The sequence below is a fragment of the Rhinoderma darwinii genome, chromosome 8 (assembly GCF_050947455.1).
Source record: "Rhinoderma darwinii isolate aRhiDar2 chromosome 8, aRhiDar2.hap1, whole genome shotgun sequence".
Classification (NCBI taxonomy): Eukaryota; Metazoa; Chordata; class Amphibia; order Anura; family Rhinodermatidae; genus Rhinoderma; species Rhinoderma darwinii.
Genome location: NC_134694.1, coordinates 46,125,513 through 46,146,567, shown reverse-complemented (window position 1 = coordinate 46,146,567; position 21,055 = coordinate 46,125,513). Strand labels below are relative to the sequence as shown.

Genomic DNA, 21,055 nt, shown 5'->3' with positions numbered 1-21,055 from the left:
CAGGGCCGTGTCACGTTTGCAATGCACTGGAGGGATAAAAACAGTGGAAACCTCCCAAAAGTGACCCCATTTTGGAAACTACAACCCTCTAGGAATTTTTTTAGGGGTAAAGTTAGAATTTTGACCCCACAATTGTTTTGCTGAATTCATTGGAATTAATCTGTAAAAGTAAAAATCTACTTTTTTGCTGAAAAAACGTAGCCATTTTTAATTTTTACAAGGAATAAAGGAAAAAAAAACCCCCAATATTTGTAAAACAATTTCTCCCGATTATGTAAATACGCCATATGTGGTAATAAAGTGCTGTTTGGACCCACACCGGGGCTTAGAAGGGAAGGAGCGCTATTTGGCTTTTGGAGCTCAAATTTAGCTGGAATAGTTTTTGGGTGTCAAGTCGAATGTGCAAAGCCCCCAAGGGACCAAAACAGTGGAAACCCCCAAAAAGTAACCCCATTTAGAAAACGACATCACTTAAAGAGGCTCTGTCACCAGATTTTGCAACCCCTATCTGCTATTGCAGCAGATCGGCGCTGCAATGTAGATTACAGTAACGTTTTTATTTTTTTAAAACGAGCATTTTTGGCCAAGTTATGACCATTTTTGTATTTATGCAAATGAGGCTTGCAAAAGTCCAACTGGGCGTGTTTACAGTAAAAGTCCAACTGGGCGTGTATTATGTGTGTTACATCGGGGCGTGTTTACTTCTTTTACTAGCTGGGCGTTCTGACGAGAAGTACCATCCACTTCTCTTCAGAACGCCCAGCTTCTGGCAGTGCAGATGCACAGCGTGTTCTCGAGAGATCACGCTGTGACGTCACTCACTTCCTGCCCCAGGTCCTGCATCGTGTCGGACGAGCGAGGACACATCGGCACCAGAGGCTACAGTTGATTCTGCAGCAGCATCGGCGTTTGCAGGTAAGTCGATGTAGCTACTTACCTGCAAATGCTGATGCTGCTGCAGAATCAACTGTAGCCTCTGGTGCCGACACGATGCAGGACCTGGGGCAGGAAGTGAGTGACGTCACAGCGTGATCTCTCGAGAACACGCTGTGTGTCTGCACTGCCAGAAGCTGGGCGTTCTGAAGAGAAGTGGATGATACTTCTCGTCAGAACGCCCAGCTAGTAAAATAGTAAACACGCCCAGATGTAACACACATAATACACGCCCAGTTGGACTTTTACTGTAAACACGCCCAGTTGGACTTTTGCAAGCCTCATTTGCATAAATACAAAAATGGTCATAACTTGGCCAAAAATGCTCGTTTTAAAAAAATAAAAACGTTACTGTAATCTACATTGCAGCGCCGATCTTATGACCATTTCAATAGCAGATAGGGGTTGTAAAATCTGGTGACAGAGCCTCTTTAAGGGATCTATCTAGGCGTATTGTGGGCATTTAGACCTCACAAGTCTTTTGCAGGATTTATTAGAATTAGGCCGTGAAAATTAATATCAACATTATTTCTACTAAAATTTAGAATTTTTTCAATTTCACAAAGGATAAAGGAGAAAAAGCTGCCCAACATTCCAACATTTGTAAAGCAATTTCTCCCAAGTACGGCTTTACCCCATATGTGGTCATAAATGCTTTTTCATTAGAAAGTAATTAACCCTTTCCGGACTGATCCATGTTTTGCTTTTTCTTTTTAATTTTTCACTCCCCGCTTTCCGAGAACCATAACTTTTTTATTTTTCCGTCAATAGAGCGGTGTGAGGGCTTATTTTTTGCGGGACGAGCTGTAGTTTTTATTGATACCATTTTTTTGGACATACAACTTTTTTAGCGCTTTTTTGAAAATTTTTTGGTAGAGCCAAGGTGACCAAAAACCCGTGATTTTGCCCTTTTAAATTGTTTATTTTTCACTGCGTTCACCGTGTGAGTTAAATAATGGTATTTTGCAATAGCTTGGACTTTTACGGACGCAGCGATACCAATGTATTGTATTGTGTATTTTTTGACATTACTTTAGAGAAAAAAATGTGAAAAGGTTATTTTTTGGACATTAAAGGACGGGTGTCGTGAAATTTTTTTTTTATATAATATTGATTTTAGTATGTTATTAAAATAAATTTTATTTATTTGTGTGTTTGTGTTTTACTTTTTTCTTTCTTCTAACTTTTACTTCACTATGGGGGCTGCCATTTTGTTTTTCATCTCTGTATGTGTCGATTAACGACACATACAGAGATGGAATACGGCAGCTACAGTGCATATGAGTCAATGAACGGGAGCCGTTCAATTGACTTTGCTCTCTGGCTCTGTACTGCGCAGACGCAGGTCAGAGTCACACAGAGCAGAGCAGCTGTTTGCAGGGAGAGAGCAGGCGCCATCTTGTAGACCAGCTGCACTGCAGGTAAGGTCTGTGTCTCTGCATGTCCCACTCTCTATCTCACAGACCGCCGCTCTCGTGACCCCCCCACCCCCCAACGGCACCCCTTGTGTGAAGGACACATGATGCAACTGTACTGGGAAAGCCCTGAACGATAAATCTCTAGTTGTTGCTGAGACTGTTTGGGGATGTGACTAATGAACCTCTCAGTTTATCGTTCAGGGGTCTGGGAAAGCTGGGTGACCACCATTACCCCTCCCACTGGAGTGTGAGAGGTTCATTAGTCACATCCCCAAACACACTCCAGTAGGAGGGGTAATGGTGGTCCCAGCTTTCCCAGACCCCTGAACGATAAATCACTCTAATTGGTCTGAGACTGAGAGGTTCATTAGTCACATTCCCAAACAGTCTCAGCACAACTAGAGAGATTTACCGTTCAGGGGTCTGGGAAAGCTGGGTGACCACCATTACCCCTCCCACTGGAGTGTGAGAGGTTCATTAGTCACATCCCCAAACACACTCCAGTAGGAGTAATGGTGGTCACCCAGCTTTCCCAGACCCCTGAACGATAAATCTCTCTAGTTGTGCTGAGAATGAGAGGTTCATTAGTCATATCCCCAAACACACGATTCATCGATTAACCAAGCGGTTACCGATTTATCAGACGGGGTTCATGTGACTATAAATCTGTCCATAACAAGAGACCGTGCACTCAGGACAAGCCCTGCCCTCATGCCGTAGTAGTGTGGTTCTGTCTGCAGTGATGGCGGTGGGTGGCTCTGACACCCGCCTCCCCCGTCGGGTCATCTCAGGACAGAAGGGGTGTCCAGATTGGAGACACAGCGCCGCACCTGTCCTCAGGTTGTGTCTGGTATTGCAGTTCACCTCCAGTGAAGTGAATAGGACAGAGCTGTAATACCACACACGACCTGAGGACAGGTGCGGCGCCATGTTTTCCTGGACGACCCCTTCAAGACTTTTCCCGTGTGTGTGTGGCAGAGCGGAGTGTGCACGGGCGCCGCTGATACTTCATAGCCACTTATCAGCTGTTTTGAAGAATCAGCGGCGAGCACCCCCCCCACACACACACAAATCCCCCAAACACGCAAAATCAAGTGTAATCAAGCGTTTTTTTATGTGTTTTTTTGCACGTGAAATGTGCAAAAAAAAAACATGTCAAATATACAGCGTGTGAACCGGTCAACTGAAAAGTCATTCACTTCACTTTCATCATTCTAAGGCTGGGTTCACACGACCTATTTTCAGGCGTAAACGAGGCGTTTTACGCCTCGATTTACGCCTGAAAAGACGGCTCCAATACGTCGGCAAACATCTGGCCATTCGTTTGAATGTGTTTGCCGACGTACTGTGCCGACGACCTGTAATTTTACGTGTCGCTGTCAAAAGGCGGCGCATAAAATAACAGCCTCGGTAAAGAAGTGCAGGACACTTCTTGGGATGTAATTTGAGCCGTTTTTCATTGAATTCAATGAAGAACAGCTCCAAATTACGGCCGTAATTGACGCCACGCAAAACGCGAGTACGAGCAATTACGTCTGAAATGACGGAGCTGTTTTCTCCTGAATACAGCTCCGTCATTTCAGACGTAAATGCAGTTAGCGTGTGCACATACCCTAAGGGTATGTTCACACACAATGTTTTCAGCTGAAAAATCGGAAGCAGAACGCCTACAAGCATCTGCCCATTGGTTTCAATGGGAAATACGGCGTTCTGTTCCGACAGGGCGTTTTTTAAGTGGTAGTTTTCCAAAAACGGCACGTAAAAAGACGCCCGACCAAAATGAAGTGCACATCACTTCTTGGGACGTTTTTGGAGCCGTTTTTCATTGACTTTATAGAAAAACAGCTCCAAAAACGGCCGTTAAAAAACGCGAGTTTGATTAAAAAATGGCTGAAAATCAGGAGCTGTTTTCCGTTTGTTTAGTAAGCGTGTGAACATACACTAAGGCCTCATGCACACGACCGTGCTCGTAATTACGAGCACGGCCGGCCACAGGCAGCCGGCCGCTTTTCAGAGCCGTGCTCCCATTATAAAGTATAGCAGCACGGCCCGTAAAATAAAAAAATAGAACATGTTCTATTTTTTTAACGGCACGGGCACCTTCCCGTGAGAAAATAACGGGTGTTTTTACGGTCGTGTGCATGAGGCCTTAGCCTTTTGGTGTGTCCTATAACTTCTTCCAGCTGCAGAATCACACCCAATATGGCTGCCAGACACTGCTTAGCAATTTGAAGACACCTTTACCTGGCTTGTGAGAGGGAGGGGGGGGGGGGTGAGGTTCCCTCCCACATTTACAGCAGCTGAGAGTCAGGTTGCTTTGCCTTATTCACCTTGCTGTAATTCTGGGAAGTGCTCCCCCTGGTGGCCAACATTGGAAAACATATCAAATTATTATTTAATTTTTAATACTTTCCACCATACGGAAAAAAAAAAAAAATACAGCAAAAAACGTAAAAATAAGTAACAACACTTAAAAAAAAAAAAAGGTTTAATTTGCGACACATTCCCTTTAAATATTTATTTGATTTTTTTCACTAATAATAACTATTTACTTTTGTTTTTACACATTTTATTAGTCCCCATAGGAGACTTGAACCAGCGATCGTTAGATCACTGGTAGAATACACTGCAATACTAATGTATTGCAGTATATTGTCATTTTTACATGCTCCAGTAACAGCGCAATCGCTGTTTCTGTCCGTTAGTCCCGGGTGTCAGGTGTAATACACAGCTGACACCCGCAGCGTATGGCGCGGGCTCAGTGCGTGAGACGCTCCATAAATCACCCCCCACACACCACGACATGCTATTAAGTCATGGTGCGCGAAAGGTTTCATGCACAGCGGATGGTGCAAAGTGAAAATTAAAATTTTCGACTGATGTGCCATTTTAGTGCACTATATGTTGTGCCCAGTTTGTGCCACAAATACCACAAAAAAATATTAACCGGTTTCTCCCGGGTATGGCGATGCCATATCGGTGGACGTAAACGGCTGTTTGGGCACGCTGTAGGACTCAGAAGGGAGGGAGCGCCATTTGGCTTTTGGAGCACAGATTTAGCTTGGTAGTAGCTCTGGCGTTTTGCTGGTATTTCAGTTTATAATGTGGGGGTACATGTAGGCTGGGCAGAGTACATCAGGGGCATAATAAGAGGGTATAATAATGGGGTATATAAATAATAATCCGGAGATATGTGGCCAGTGTCGCACTTATAAATGGCGCCCGATCTTATCCGCTTTTGGAACACTGAACATTTTGCATCGCTATATTCCGGGAGCCAGAACTTTTTTGTTTTTTCACCACCGGAGCCATGTGAGGGCTTATTTGTTGCGTGACAATCTGTAGTTTTCATTGGTATCATTTTAGGGTACACGCGATTTTGATGATCACTTTTTATTCCATTTTTCGGCAAGCAAAGTGACCAAAAACCATCAATTCTGACAATGTTTTTTATTTATTTTTTACAGCGTTCACCCTGGGCTATAAATGACCATTATATTTTATTCTGCTGGGCGATACCATTACGGCGATACCATATGTATATCGTTATTTTTACATTTTGCAGTGTTTGCACAATAAAAACTTATTTATAAAATAAATTATTTTTTGTGTCACCATATTCTGAGAGCCATAACTTTTTTATTTTTCAGTCAATAAAAGCTGTGTAAGGGCTTGTTTTTTGCGGGACGGGATGCAGTTTTTATTGGTACCATTTTGGCGTACATGCGACTTTTTGATTACTTTTTATTGTATATTTTGGGAGGGGCGGTGACAAAAAATAGTGATTCTGGCATTGTTTTTCGTTTATTTTATTTGCGGTGTTCACCGTGCAGGAGCTTTATAGTTGGGGTCGTTACGAACGCGGTGATAAAAAAGCAGTTCTTGTTTATGTCACTTCTAACTTTTATTTTGACACTTTTAAAAAAAAATATTTTTATTATGTTATTTACTTTTTTTACTTGTCCCACTAGGGGACATTTAGACTTGCAGCTCTGATCGCTGCTGAAACACATTACACTACCTACGTAGTGTAATGCATTCTAACTGTCATTGTGATGTGACAGTCACACTGACAGGAAGCCTATGACGACCAGCCTTCGGAAGGTCCTCATAGGCTTCAGTACATGGCAGCCCGGAAGCCATGGTCTGGCATCCGGTTGCCATGGGTACCATCAGCACCCACCGTGATTTCACGTGTGGGCTTCTGATCTCGACTAATCATCTTAAATGTGGTGATCGGAATCGACAGCCGCATCGAAGGGGTTAACTGCCGAAATCAGCGGCGATCAGCCGCTGATCGGCAACAGGGAAGACACCCTGCACAGTTAAAGAGGCTCTGTCACCAGATTTTGCAACCCCTATCTGCTATTGCAGCAGATAGGCGCTGCAATGTAGATTACAGTAACGTTTTTATTTTTAAAAAACGAGCATTTTTGGCCAAGTTATGACCATTTTCGTATTTATGCAAATGAGGCTTGCAAAAGTACAACTGGGCGTGTTGAAAAGTAAAAGTACAACTGGGCGTGTATTATGTGCGTACATCGGGGCGTGTTTACTACTTTTACTAGCTGGGCGTTGTGTATAGAAGTGTCATCCACTTCTCTTCACAACGCCCAGCTTCTGGCAGTGCAGATCTGTGACGTCACTCACAGGTCCTGCATCGTGTCGGCACCAGAGGCTACAGTTGATTCTGCAGCAGCATCAGCATTTGCAGGTAAGTAGCTACATCGACTTACCTGCAAACGCCGATGCTGCTGCAGAATCATCTGTAGCCTCTGGTGCCGATGTGTCCTCGCTCCTCTGACACGATGCAGGACCTGTGAGTGACGACACAGCGTGATCTCTGGAGAACACGGCTGTGTCTGCACTGCCAGAAGCTGGGCGTTGTGAAGAGAAGTGGATGACACTTCTATACACAACGCGCAGCTAGTAAAAGTAGTAAACACGCCCCGATGTACGCACATAATACACGCCCAGTTGTACTTTTACTTTTCAACACGCCCAGTTGCACTTTTGCAAGCCTCATTTGCATAAATACGAAAATGGTCAAAACTTGGCCAAAAATGCTCGTTTTTTAAAAATAAAAACGTTACCGTAATCTACATTGCAGCGCCTATCTGCTGCAATAGCAGATAGGGGTTGCAAAATCTGGTGACAGAGCCTCTTTAACCGCAGCTGCGGTGTAGCGCCGCGCGACGGTTAAATGGCAAAGCACTGGCGTAACTGCACGTCGAGGTGCGCAAAAACTTACTGCACACATCGACGTGCAGTTACGTCAAGGTGCGGGAAGGGGTTAACATTAAATCGATGTTTGTTTATTCTGTTGCGTAGACTTTGTGTGGTCCTGCCGATGTACTGTAAGTTGCAAGGACATTGCAATAGGTAGATTACAAAATCACTTTTACAATTCAAAAATGTCTGTATAAGGATGTTACTGATTGTCACCAGAACTCATTTTAACCCCTTCCCTTCTTTAGCCACTTTTGACCTTCCTGACCGAGCCTCATTTTTCAAATCTGACATGTTTCCCTCTATGTGGTAATAACTCCGGAATGCTTTTACCTATCCAAGCGATTCTGAGATTGTTTTCTCGTGACACATTGGACTTTATGATACTGGCAAAATTTGCTCGATATGTTCAGTATTTAATTGTGAAAAACACCAAAACTTAGCGAAAAATTGCAAAAATTAGCATTTTTCTCAACTTAAATGTATCTGCATATAAGACAGGCAGTTATAACACACAAAATTGTTGATAATTAACATCCCCCATATGTCTACATTAGATTGGCATCGTTTTTTGAACATCCTTTTATTTTTCTAGGACGTTACAAGGCTTTGAACTTTAGCAGCAATTTCTGACATTTTCAAGAAAATTTCAAAAGGCTATTTTTACAGGGGTCAGTTCAGTTGTGAAGTGGCTTTGAGGTCCTTATATATTAGAAACCCCAAAAAAGTCACCCCATTTTAAAAACTTCACCCCTCAAAGTACTCAAAACAGCATTTAGAAAATGTCTTAATCCTTTAGACTTTTCACAGGAATTAAAGGGAATGTGTCGCTAGAAATTTTTTTATATTATTTTTTAGTTAGACAATTTGTGTATATGTGGTTAAACATTGTTCTAATTTTTTTAACGAGTCAGGAAATATTATAAATTAGATTCTAATTTATAATATTTCCCAGCGCTGGACAAGAGATGGAGCAATTCCCAAAATTGCAGCATTGCATGTGGTAAAGCAACCGCATTGCTTTATGCTGCAAAATTTGAGAAAACTCACTCGCTCTAGTGAGCTCTCAGAATCCCCCCCTCCTTTATCCTGACTAGTGCCGGGAGAAACGATGGGATTGAACGGTCAAACCTCCTACACTGTGTGTCGCCATTTTTTGAGCTAACACACAGTGTAGTAGGTTAACATACAGTAGTAAACACACACTAAAACACGAACATACATAGAAATAACTTACCTGCTCCTGCCGCCGCCGCTCCCTCCGCTCTGTCTGCTACCTCCGCTCCAAGTGCACAAGTCCGGAAGCCGCGACCGGAAGTAGTAATCTTACTGTCCGGCCGCGACTTCCGGTCCACAAGAAAATGGTGCCGGACGTTGCACAGTTCAACTTGGACTGTGTGGGAACGACGCATGCGCCGTTCCCACACAGACGGCGTACAGCATAGTGGATGGAACGGGCCCCGTTCGCATTCACTATGGAACTGTATGTGCCGTATTCCATGTCTGTATGTGTCGTAAATCGACACATACAGAAATGGAAAAAAAAATGGCAGCCCCCATAGGGAAGAAAAAGTGAAAAAAAAAAAAAGTTAAACACAAACACACAAATAAATAATTTTTTTTTTTATAAAACACTAAAATCAAATTGATCTAAAAAATTATTTTTTCGTGACACTGGTCCTTTAAAGAGACTCTGTCACCACATTATAAGTGCCCTATCTCCTACATAAGGAGATGGGCGCTGTAATGTAGGTGACAGTAATGCTTTTTATTTAAAAAAACAATCTTTTTTCACAAAGTTAGGAGCGATTTAAGTTTATGCTAATGAGCTTTCTTAATGCCCAAGTGGGCGTACTTTTACTTTCGACCAAGTGGGCGTTGTAGAGAGGAGTGCATGACGCTGACCAATCAGCATCATGCACTCCTCTCCATTCATTTACACTGCACTAGCGATATAGATATATCGCTATGTGCAGCCTAATACACAAACCCTAACATTACTACAGTGTCCTGATAATGAATACACATGAAATCCAGCCTGGACGTCATGTGTACTCAGAATCCTGACACTTCTGACTCTTTTTTTTGTGAGATTCCGGCAAGTGAAACCAAATCTCGTTTAGCTCCGAGATCTCGTATCCGTTGCTGGAATCTCACAAAAAAGAGTCAGAAGTGTCAGGATTCTGAGTACACATGACGTCCAGGCTGGATTTCATGTGTATTCATTATCAGGACAATGTAGTAATGTTAGGGTTTGTGTATGAGGCTGCACATAGCGATATATCTATATCGCTAGTGCAGTGTAAATGAATGGAGAGGAGTGCATGATGCTGATTGGTCAGCGTCATGCACTCCTCTCTACAACGCCCACTTGGTCGAAAGTAAAAGTACGCCCACTTGGGCATTAAGAAAGCTCATTAGCATAAACTTAAATCGCTCCTAACTTTGTGAAAAAATATCGTTTTTTTAAATAAAAAGCATTACTGTCACCTACATTACAGCGCCCATCTCCTTATGTAGGAGATAGGGCACTTATAATGTGGTGACAGAGTCTCTTTAAAGCAAAGTAGAGGTGAAATTTACAAATTTCATATTTTTTTGCAGAAATTAATTTTTAATCCAATTTTCTTTATAACACAGAAAGTTTTACCAGAGAAATGCAACTCAATATTTATTGCCCAGGTTCTGCAGTTTTAGGAAATATCCCACATGTGGCCCTAGCGTGCTACTGGACTGAAGCACCGGCCTCAGAAGCCAAGGAGCACCTAGTGGATTTTGGGGCCTTATTTTTATTACAATATATTTTAGGAACCATGTCGGGTTTGAAGGGCTCTTGCGGTGCCAAAACAGTGAAAATCCCCTAAAAGTGACCCTATTTGGGAAACTACACACCTCAAGGAAATTATCTAGAGGTGTAGTGAGCATTTTGACTGCACAGTTTTTTTACAGAAATTATTGGGATTAGGCCGTGAAAATTAATATCTAAATTTTTTCAAAGAAAATGTAGGTTTAGCATTTTTTTTCTCATTTCCACAAGGACTAAAGGAGAAAAAGCACCACCAAATTTGTAAAGCAATTTCTCCCGAGTAAAACAATACCCCACATGTGGTAATAAACGGCTGTTTGGACACACGGCAGGGCTTAGAAGGTATGGAGCACCATTTGGTTTTTGGAGTTCACATTTAGCAGGAATGGTTTGTGGAGGCCATGTCACATTTACAAAGCCCCTGAGGGGACAAAACAATAAAAACCGCACACAAGTGACCCCATTTTGGCAACTACACCCATTGAGGAAATTATCTAGGGGTATAGTGAGCGTTTTGTCCCAACAGATTTTTTGCAAAAATTATTGGAAGTAGGCCCTGAAAATAAAAATCAAATTTTTTTTCAAAGAAAATGTAGGTTTAGCTAATTTTTTCTCATTTCCACAAGGACTGAAGGAGAAAAAGCAACACAGAATTTGTAAAGCAATTTCTCCTGAGTAAAACAATACCCCACATGTGGTCATAAACGGCTGTTTGGACACACGGCAGGGCTTAGAAGGGATGGAGCACCATTTGGAGATCACATTTAGCAGGAATGGTTTGCGGATGCCATGTCACATTTGTAAAGCCCCTGAGGGGACAAAACAATGAAAATTCCCAAAAAGTGATTCCATTTAGGAAACAATTACCCTTGAGGAATTAATCTAAGGGTGTAGTAAGCATTTAGACCCCATAGATGTTTCATAGAATTTATTAGAATTGGGCAGTGAAAAAAAAAACAATCCTTTTTCTTCAATAAAACGTAGCTTTAGCGCAAAATTTTTCATTTTCTCAACAAATAAAGGAAAAAAAAAAAGAACCCAACATTTGTAAAGCAATTTCTCCCGAGTACGGCAATACCCCAGATGTGGTCAGAAACTGCTATTTGGGCACACGGCAGGGCTCAGAAGGGAAGGAGCGCCATTTGGAGTACAGATTTTGCTGGATTGGTTTCTGGGCGCCTGTGGGACCAAAACAGTGGAAACCCCCCAGAAGTGACACCATTTTGGAAACTACACCCCTCAATGCATTTACCTAGTGGTGTAGTGAGCATGTTAACCCTGTAGGTGTTTTGTAGAAATTAGTGTGCTTTCCATGTTGCAGAGTGAAAATGGGATATTTTCCATAGATATGCCAATATGTGATGCCCGGCTTGTGCCACCATAACAAGACAGCCCTCTAATTATTATGGGGTGTTTCCCGGTTTTAGAAACACCCTACATGTGGCCCTAATCTTTTGCCTTGACATACGACAGGGCTCAGGAGTGAGAGAGTACCATGCGAAATTGAGGCCTAATTTGGCAATTTACAAAGTATTGGTTCACAATTGCAGAGGCTCTGATGTGAAATAATAAAAAGGAATCCCTGAGAAGTGACCCCATTTGGAAACTGCACCCCTCGAGGCATTTATTAAGGGGTGTAGTGAGCATTTCACCCCACAGGTCTTTTCCATAAATGAATGCGCTGCGGATGGTGCAAATTAAAAAAAAATATTTTTCCCTAGATATGCCATTTCAGTGGCAAGTATGTCATGCCCAGCTTATGACACTGGAGACACACACCCCAAAAATTGTTAAAAGGGTTCTCCCGGGTATGGCGATGCCATATATGTGGAAGGAAACTGCTGTTTGGGCACGCTGTAGGGTTCAGAGCAGAGTGAGCACCATTTGCCTTTTGGAGAGCGGATTTTGCTTGGTAGTAGATTTGAGTATTGCTGGTGTTTCCTTTTATAATGTGGGGGTACATGTAAGCCGGGCGGAGTATATAAGGGGCATAGTCAGGTGGTATAATAATGGGGTAAAAAAACAATAAAATGATCCATAGATGTGTGTTACGCTGTGAAGCAATTCTTTCTGCACAGGCCGGTGTCGCACCGATATATGGCGTCCTTTCTTATGCCCCTTTTGGTCCACACTCCGCACCTTTGCAGTTTGGGGAATTTTGCTGGGAAAGTGTTGTCCTGGTATAATACGGGCACCGGCGCTTCCAGCGGACATGTTTGGGCCCTCCCTTTCCTGGTTCCCTAATTTTTGGTCCTTGATAAATTGCCTCTTCAAACAACTGCATATTTTTTATTTCCTGACTTATTGGAGCCATAACTAATATTATTTTTTCATAGACGTAGTTGTATGAGGGCTTTTTTGTGTGGGACGAGCTGTAGTTATTATTGGTACCATTTTGGGGTACATGCGACTTTTTGATCACCTTTTACCTTATTTTTTGGGAGGCCAGGTAAACAAAAACACGCAATTCTGGCATAGTTTTATTTAGTTTTTTTATACAGTGTTCACCAAGCGTTATAAATTACATGTTAACTTTATTCTGCGGGTCAGTACGATTCCGGCGATACCTATTTTATAGGACTTTTTTATGTTTTGCAACTTTTGCACAATAAAACTACTTTTGTAAAAATAATGTATTTTTTCTGTCGAAAAAGTTGTGAGAACCATAACTTTTACATTTTTTTTGTCGACGGAGCTGTATGAGGGCTTGTTTTTTTGCGAGACAAGCTATAGTTTTTATAGGTACCATTTTTGGAATACTTGCGACTTTTTGATCATTTTTTATTCCAACATTTATAGGTCAAAGTGACCAAAAAACAGAAACTCTGGTATAGTTTTTTATGTTTTTTTTTTATGCGATTCACCGCATGCAATAAATAATATAATATTTTGATACATCAGGTCGTTACGGCCGTGGCGATACCAAATATGTATGGTTTATTATTTTTTTTCAATAATAAAAGGACTTGATAAAACGCAATCCCCCTTTTACTCTTATTTTATTACTTGCAACTTTTATTGTTTTCACTTTTTTTACACTTATTTCAAGTCCCACTAGGGGACTTGAAGGTCCAGCTGTCAGATTTATTTTTTTCTAATACATTGCACTACCTACGTAAGATACAGCTGAGATCCGACGATGATGGCACCGGCTCAACTTCTGAGCCGGTGCCAAACATTTGGCGTATGGGTACGGCAAAATGCGGGAAGTCAATGCTTTCCATGGCGTACCCATACGGCAAATGTCGGGAAGGGGTTAAAACGGTGGATGTAAACAGCTATTTAAATTACAAAAGTGCACACTATCCTCCATGGTTGAAAAACATACCATTTGGTCAGTTCCGAAGGGTGAGGAAAAATTGCTCCTCTCAGAATAATTTTTTAAAAGAATGCCGTATTTTAGAAAAAAAAGTTTTTAGAGAAAAAATTCCCTGTCAGTCTAATAATAGGTGGCCGTAAGGGTATGTTCACACGTCTTAACAAAATACGTCTGAAATTACGGAGCTGTTTTCAGGAAAAAAAAAACGCTCCTAAATTTCAGACGTTTTTACAAGTGCACGCGTTTTTCACGGCGTCTTTTACGGACGTAATTGGAGCTGGTTTTCATTGGAGTCATTGAAAAACGGCTCCAATTACGTCCCAAGAAGTGTCCTGCACTTCTTTGATGCGGCCGTAATTTTACGCGCCGTCTTTTGACAGCAACGCGTAAAATGACAGCTCATCTGCACAGAACATCGTAAGACCCATTGCAAGCAATGGGCTGATGCTTGCCGACGTATTGGAGCCGTCTTTTCAGGCGTAAAACGCCTCCATTACGTCTGAAAAGAGGTTGTGTGCACATACCCTCACAGAGCAATGGAGATGACACAAGAACAATGCATTAAACCGAAACCAGCCATAACTACTAATAAACTGGTCCCCATTACCAATTTTATTACCAATTATAACAGAGGTAATAAATTGGTCAGAACGACCCTAAAAAAACACTGGCACATTCTAAAGAACGATCCAGTTCTTAAAGATCTAATCCCTGATAATCCCATTATAACCTTCAGAAGATCCCTGACTCTTGGTAACATTTTGGCCCCTAGTAGGCTCCGTAACAAATTAAAAAAAAACCTCAAGAGATAGCTTGCTACCCACACTATGTGGTTCATACATATGTGGGCAATCCAGATGCCTCTGTTGCAAAAACATTACTCAATAATGTAACAACTTTCGGTCATCAGGAACATCAGAGTCCTTCCCTATACAGACATTTTTAAATTGTAAAAGTAATTTTGTAATCTACCTATTGCAATGTCCTTGCAACTTACAGTACATCGGCAGGACCACACAAAGTCTACGCAACAGAATAAACAAACATCGATTTAATGTTAAAAAAGGATTTTTGAAACATAGTGTTTCTCGTCACTTCACAAACACACATTACTGTAATTTTTGCTCCATCAAGATTACTCCGATCGAACAAATTCCACCAGAGACAGCTAGTAGGTTTATCAGATTAAAACAACGTGAAAATTATTGGATATTTAAATTGTGTTGCTTACATCCAGGGGGACTTAATGACATTACAGAAACCTCCCTTGACCGAGAATATTCGTACTTTTTCTGTAGTATGTATTATTTATGTATAATTATTCAATCGTTTTTTTTTTCTAATACTATTATATGTCTATGTAAAGGGAAGTGTTTTCTATGTCCGATACTAGTTAGGTGTGTATCTCTGTCCTCTGGGGGAGGGGGGAGAGTACATTAGACACATCCAATGCATTCCAGGAAGCAGGAAGTTCCAACTGCTTCCATCCCCCTCACGAGGTAATGAGATTCCATGTGGCCCATGCCCTCCCCCATTGCACCTGCATGAGCATGTGATGTCACACAGATGTGCACGGGGGGGGGGGGGGGGGGGTTAAAAGGACAAACGGTCCAACAGTACTCTCTCTTCTCCTGCTCCCCGGCTCCCAATGACAGCCCCTTCCCTCCTGGTCTGCTCTTGCCTTATGGCCCTTCCTGAGAGACCACACCAACTTTGGACAACATGAACCGCTAAGTATCTTCTCCCCTATACACCCTAAGTAACCCTTTCCCTCCAGCTCCTCCCCTGCACATTCCCATACCCTGTTAACCCTTGTAGCCCTGAGTTCCCCTACTACCCCTTGCGGCCCTGAGTAACCCCTGCAGTAACCATAGTTATCCCTAAGTAAACCCTGCAGTAACTTGCTAGCCCTGCAGTACCTGCTATACCCTGGTATAGAGCAACCCTTTCCCCTTGTTATCCATTTTTTCTCCTGAGTTCCTAATTAACCCTTGCTGTCCCTGCTACCTGATTAACCCTTAGTTTACAGGGATAGTTATTGCTAGGTGGAAGTGGAACAGAAACAGTGAGCATGTGTATTGTATTGTAACGTAACTTCTATGTATGTTTAGATAAGTGGGTGGCGGTATAATTAGGTGTTTATACTGTACTACGTATAGTGTGAGTATACTCAGTATATATTAATTGTTATATGTATTGGGGTATACTGATACTATACGGTGATCGGTTACTGTGTTCTGTGTTTAGTTACTGTATTTCATATATTAGAGTGATTACTGTATGTTAATAAATATTACCTTTATTTACTATACAATTGTATTTACTCAGTCGCATACACTTACGTAGCAGCAAAGCAAGTAGATTAACGTTAGTATAAGGAAACGGTAGGGGAACTAGGAATACCCTAGTGACGCCAATTATAAAGGAGGTAGTAATGGTGGGTGACACAAGTAGGTGAAACCTGTGATTATACCAGCCCATTTTCAGTCTATTTCTCCTATATTTTTACCATTATCTTGGGTCCGTTTCTAAATACTGATTTATGAGCTTTCACGTTGCAACCCCTTCTTTCAAAAAATAGCATATTGTTTATTACAAGAAACAGTAACTACCCGTATAAACTACCTAATAATTACCAAATAACAAATATAAATACCATTCACTTGAATTGCATACTTTCCTCTTAACAATTGATTCTGCAATATAGGTTTTCAGAAGTCGTAAGCCCGCTAATTACACCATCCACTTACCTTATCCTGTAATATGATGGTTGAGTAATCCTTCCCCGCAGCTCCGTTGTGCTTTCACCTTCAGCCACCGTCTGTTACCTTGACAACAGTGACGCTACTTCCAGATCATTCCGCAAAAACTCTTTACTGTGTCCTTCGTATACCACTCCGCTTCTGCATCATCAAAGGGACACTTAGTGAGTAGCACTTATTGCATTTACCTTTTATATATTCCTTTTGGGTAATTCATACATAAATGGACCTTTTCTAATTTCTAAGTTTTATTGTTCCCTCTTGTTTAGTCTTAAATGGTTTTTAATCCATACCTACTATTTTATGTGGCAAATTGGGTTTTATTTTTCAAACTGTGATTTTATTGTTATTTTTTATTACGTTTTCGAATACCAATGAATGACGTCATCGCTGATCTTTGACCTATACAGATTTGGCGTTTTTTCCTCTCTTGCTTAATTTTATTTGCTGTATATAAGCTGTAATAATCAGTCTGGTTTTACTTGGCCTGATGAAGACATCGGTTCGATGTCGTAACGCGTAGCCTGTTAATCAATAGATACACATATTTATATTACCTTGATCTCTTAAATTCAATTCTAGCAGCACCGTTTATAGGTCCACTTTTGGTCTTTTCCCTACTCTATTCTGGCGGTAACAGTCCTTGTTTCCCGGATCGGACCTTGGCAGCAGCTTCTCTTCTAAAATCCCTGTACGCATCCGAGATGTGCCTGACCATGCACAACTTCTATAGATGAGCTCGTTTTATTCTGATAACATCATTTTTATCTGCACTATGGTGGCGCCGTGCATTTTTTCCTTTTTCTACCTCACAGATTCCCTCTAAGTCTTGGCAGCTCCTGAGCGGGGCAGTTAGGGAGCAGGGCAAGTCTCCATCAATGGTGGGCGATCTGCTGACCAAAAGTAATACCCCCAGTAAACGCTAATATAGCGACTAAATAAGAGAATATGAAAACTTATTTTAAATTAGTTTTAATTACTTTTTTAAATACTATAATATTACAAGTCCACCAGAAAAATAGACCGTTATAAACACCAATTATAGGCATCAATTAAAGAGTCCCTCATTACACCACTGTCCTTAAAGATAGCCTCACACAGACCCCCTGTAGATAGCGCCACACAGACCCACCTGTAGATCGTGCCACACAGACCCCCCTGTGGTTCATGCCACACAGACCCCCACTGTACATTGTGCCACACAGACCCCCCTGTAGATAGTGCCATACAGACCCCCCTGTAAATAGTGCCATACAGACCCCCCTGTAGATAGTGCCACACACAGCCCCCCTGTAGATAGTGCCACACACAGCCCCCTTGTATATATAGTGCCACACAGCCCATGTATATAGTGCCACACAGCCCATGTATATAGTGCCACACAGCCCATGTATATAGTGCCACAAGGCAATCCCCTTTATATAGTGAAACACAGCAATTACCCCCTGTATATAGCGATATACAGCCCCCTCCCCACAGCTCCATAAAAACAAAAAAAGGATTGTACTTACCTCAGCCCCGTTCCCGCGACAGACAGAGCGCTACACTGCCAAACTTACCAAGACACTGGCATTCTCTTCTTCAAGATGGCGCTTGCGCACTCGTAGATAGGTGACGCGCACATGTAATGAGCCTATCTACACAGATGACTCGCATGATACTTTCTTGGCATTGTTGTTTTGTGTTGCCTTGGTGACCATTGATTACGTTTGGTTTGGCCCAATCGGTGAGTTACCTATGGGCATGCACTGTTCGACGTTTAGAGCCGATAGCTGGAAACGTGGAATACAAAGATTCTTTCTAGATTGGTGAGTGCCAGCTAATTTTGATTGGGTGTTGGACATTGATTGCTGCTTATTTTTGTTTGTGTGAATGTGTGTTTATATATATACACATACACATACATACACATACATACACACACACACATATATATATATATATATATGAGACAAATCTATACGACCCTATAGCTATGGATAGGATTAGATACAGCAGACAGTATCACACATGATAGGATTAGATATAGAGCCCAGCTAGCTGACATTGCAGCTCCAGTGCTGGACCTAGGAAAGGTAAGTATAAGAGTTATTTTCCTTTTTTTACGTGTTACTAATTATTTTTTGTGGTTTGTGTTTTTTACAAGTTCAGTTGTTGGACTACTTCAGATTCGAGGACTATTTCGATAACCATTTTATTGAGAAAAAAAACACAGTTAACGAGGATTGTGTGCGATTTTTATTTCTATTAAATATTTTATCTATGTCTTTGTATTTTTTTAAACTTTATTACTACCACCTTAGTAATGGCCGCTGGTTGATTGACAACAGCCATTACTAAGGCTGGTCCTAATGTTAGACATGAGGAGGCTAACACTAACCCCTATTATTACCCTGGTACCCACCGTCACCAGGGGTAATGGGAAGAGCCGGGTACGATATAGCACCCGACCATCTGTAGTGACGCAGGGTCACCGGCGCGGCCACAGGCTGGTATTATTAGGCTGGGAAAGCCCAAAATCAGTGGCCCTTCCCACCCTGGTAATACTACCCTGCTGCTGCTGTGTTGTATCTGGCTGGTTATGAACCCCACATCGTGCTGTCCAATTATTTATAAAAAAAATTACGTGGGGTAACCCCCATTTTTCATAGCCTGTTAGATACAAAACAGCAGCAGCCTAGCATTACCTCGGTGGAAAGGGTCACTGTTTTTGGCCTTTCCCAGCCTAATAATACCAGCCTGCGGCCGTCCCGATGCCCGACCGTCACTACAGATCGTCGGGTACTGGATCATACCAGGCTCTTCCTGGCGGCGGTGGGTATCGGGGTAATAATGGGGTTAGTTTTAGCCTTTTCACAGGCTAACACGAGTAATAGATGCGGTCAATTTAGCGATAAAGTTTAAAAATATACAAAGACAGAAAAAATAGATTTATTGAAATAAAAAAAAACGACACAACCCTCATTAACCATTTTATTGAGAATAAAAAAGCCATCATGAAAGTAGTCCTCGAATCCGACGTAGTCCAACGACCGAACCTGTAAAAAAAACACAAAATAAAACATTAGTGAGGGTAAGTTCACATCACCGCTGCCCTTCCATTGAGGGGCTCCGTTGGGTTAACCCCTCAACAGAAAGGCAAACTGAAACCTCTGCTTCCGTTTCCCTCCCAATTGATCTCAATGGTGACGGAAACTTGCTAAAGGTTTCAGTTTGTCACCGCTGTGGCAGGGTTCCGTTGTTTTGCATTGTCGATTGCGCTATTGATTCCGCCAAAACATCAGAACCCGTTCACAACGGTAACAAACGGAAACCATTAGCAAAGTTTTCATCACATTGAGATAAATGGTGATGCAAACGGAAGCGAAGGTTTGCATTTGCCTTTCACGTTGAGGGGTTAACCCGACAGGACCCCTCAACGGAAGGGCAACAGTGATGTGAACAGGGCCTTGGATACTGTTTGTTGGACCCGTATATAAGCCTAAGGTAGGCTTAGATACAGGGTCCAGCAGACAGTAATCTTATACTGTATAAGCTGGGGCCCCATATCTAAGCCTCACACACGTTAAAAAGGGGTTGTCCAGTCCCTAAACATTGATGGCCTATCATCAGGATAGGCCATCAATAGCTGATGGGTCGGGGTCCGACTCCCGGGACACCCGCCAATCAGCTGTTTTGAAGGGGGTGCAGAGCTTAATTTCCCTCACTTGCTCACACTGTGAATCACTGACATGTCCATGTCGGTGATTCAGTGTCAGAAAGTGACCGGAATGAAGGGGAAGTAGCGCTCGTACGAGCTCTGCACCCCCTTCAAAACAGCTGATTGACGGGGGTCCCGGGAGTCGGACCCCGACCCATCAGCTTCAGCAAAACTTACCCTCCTTTTTGGCCGCAGTGGAGGTCCTCACTCCATTGAGTGTTGGGATGTTTTACGCAGCGCATAGCATCGTGACATCATGCGCTGCACACAGCGCTGTGATGTCAGAACCTCCGCTGCGCTCTGGAGGGAGGGTAAGTACTGTCAGTCACTATAGTAACAGGGGCCTGTGTAGTTTATTACAAAGGCCCCAGTTACTTTAGTAACTTTTCATTGATGTGGTGCGGGGGGCACTGATAGTATTACGCCACTGATAGTATTCATTTGTATGTGCGCAGGCTTTAAACTTTACTGAGCGGACAGACTGTGGAAGGTGCACGGCCGCACACCTTATAGGGAACACTGCTAATAAGCCTTTCTATAGGAGAAACTATCCTTGTCTTATTTGCTATCGCAGCTGCCTTTCTCAATCATCAGTTACCTTAGCATGCCCCTGTGTTCTTCATGCCAGACATGGATCCTGTCCTCCCACTGGTCTTTAGAAAGTTTGTGCTGTTCCAGAACTCTGGAAAGAGAAAGCAGAAAAACAAAATATTACTGCACTGTATTATCCAAGAACATTAGATTTGTCACAACAGTATTAATACTTCCAGTGACTTCCAGCAAGAAAACCGCAGTATATGTGCTATATAATAAAGGTGCAGCAGCATTGCACTCTCATGTCTGCCGGGATTTAAGAGCCCCGGAATACACCCTGCACTGTAGCTAGCT

The 21,055-nt window shown here is 42.2% G+C and overlaps 1 protein-coding gene across 2 annotated transcripts in view; it reads right to left on the bottom strand.

Annotated features, from left to right (window-relative positions):
• The window catches only part of MSN (moesin), a 349,029-nt gene that overhangs the window by 27,799 nt on the left and 300,175 nt on the right, over nucleotides 1–21,055 (bottom strand). For both annotated transcript variants that reach the window (XM_075835638.1, XM_075835637.1), the window contains one exon: nucleotides 20,766–20,849. In XM_075835638.1, the coding sequence (XP_075691753.1) occupies nucleotides 20,766–20,849 (84 nt within the window). The remainder of the gene's footprint in view (nucleotides 1–20,765; nucleotides 20,850–21,055) is intronic.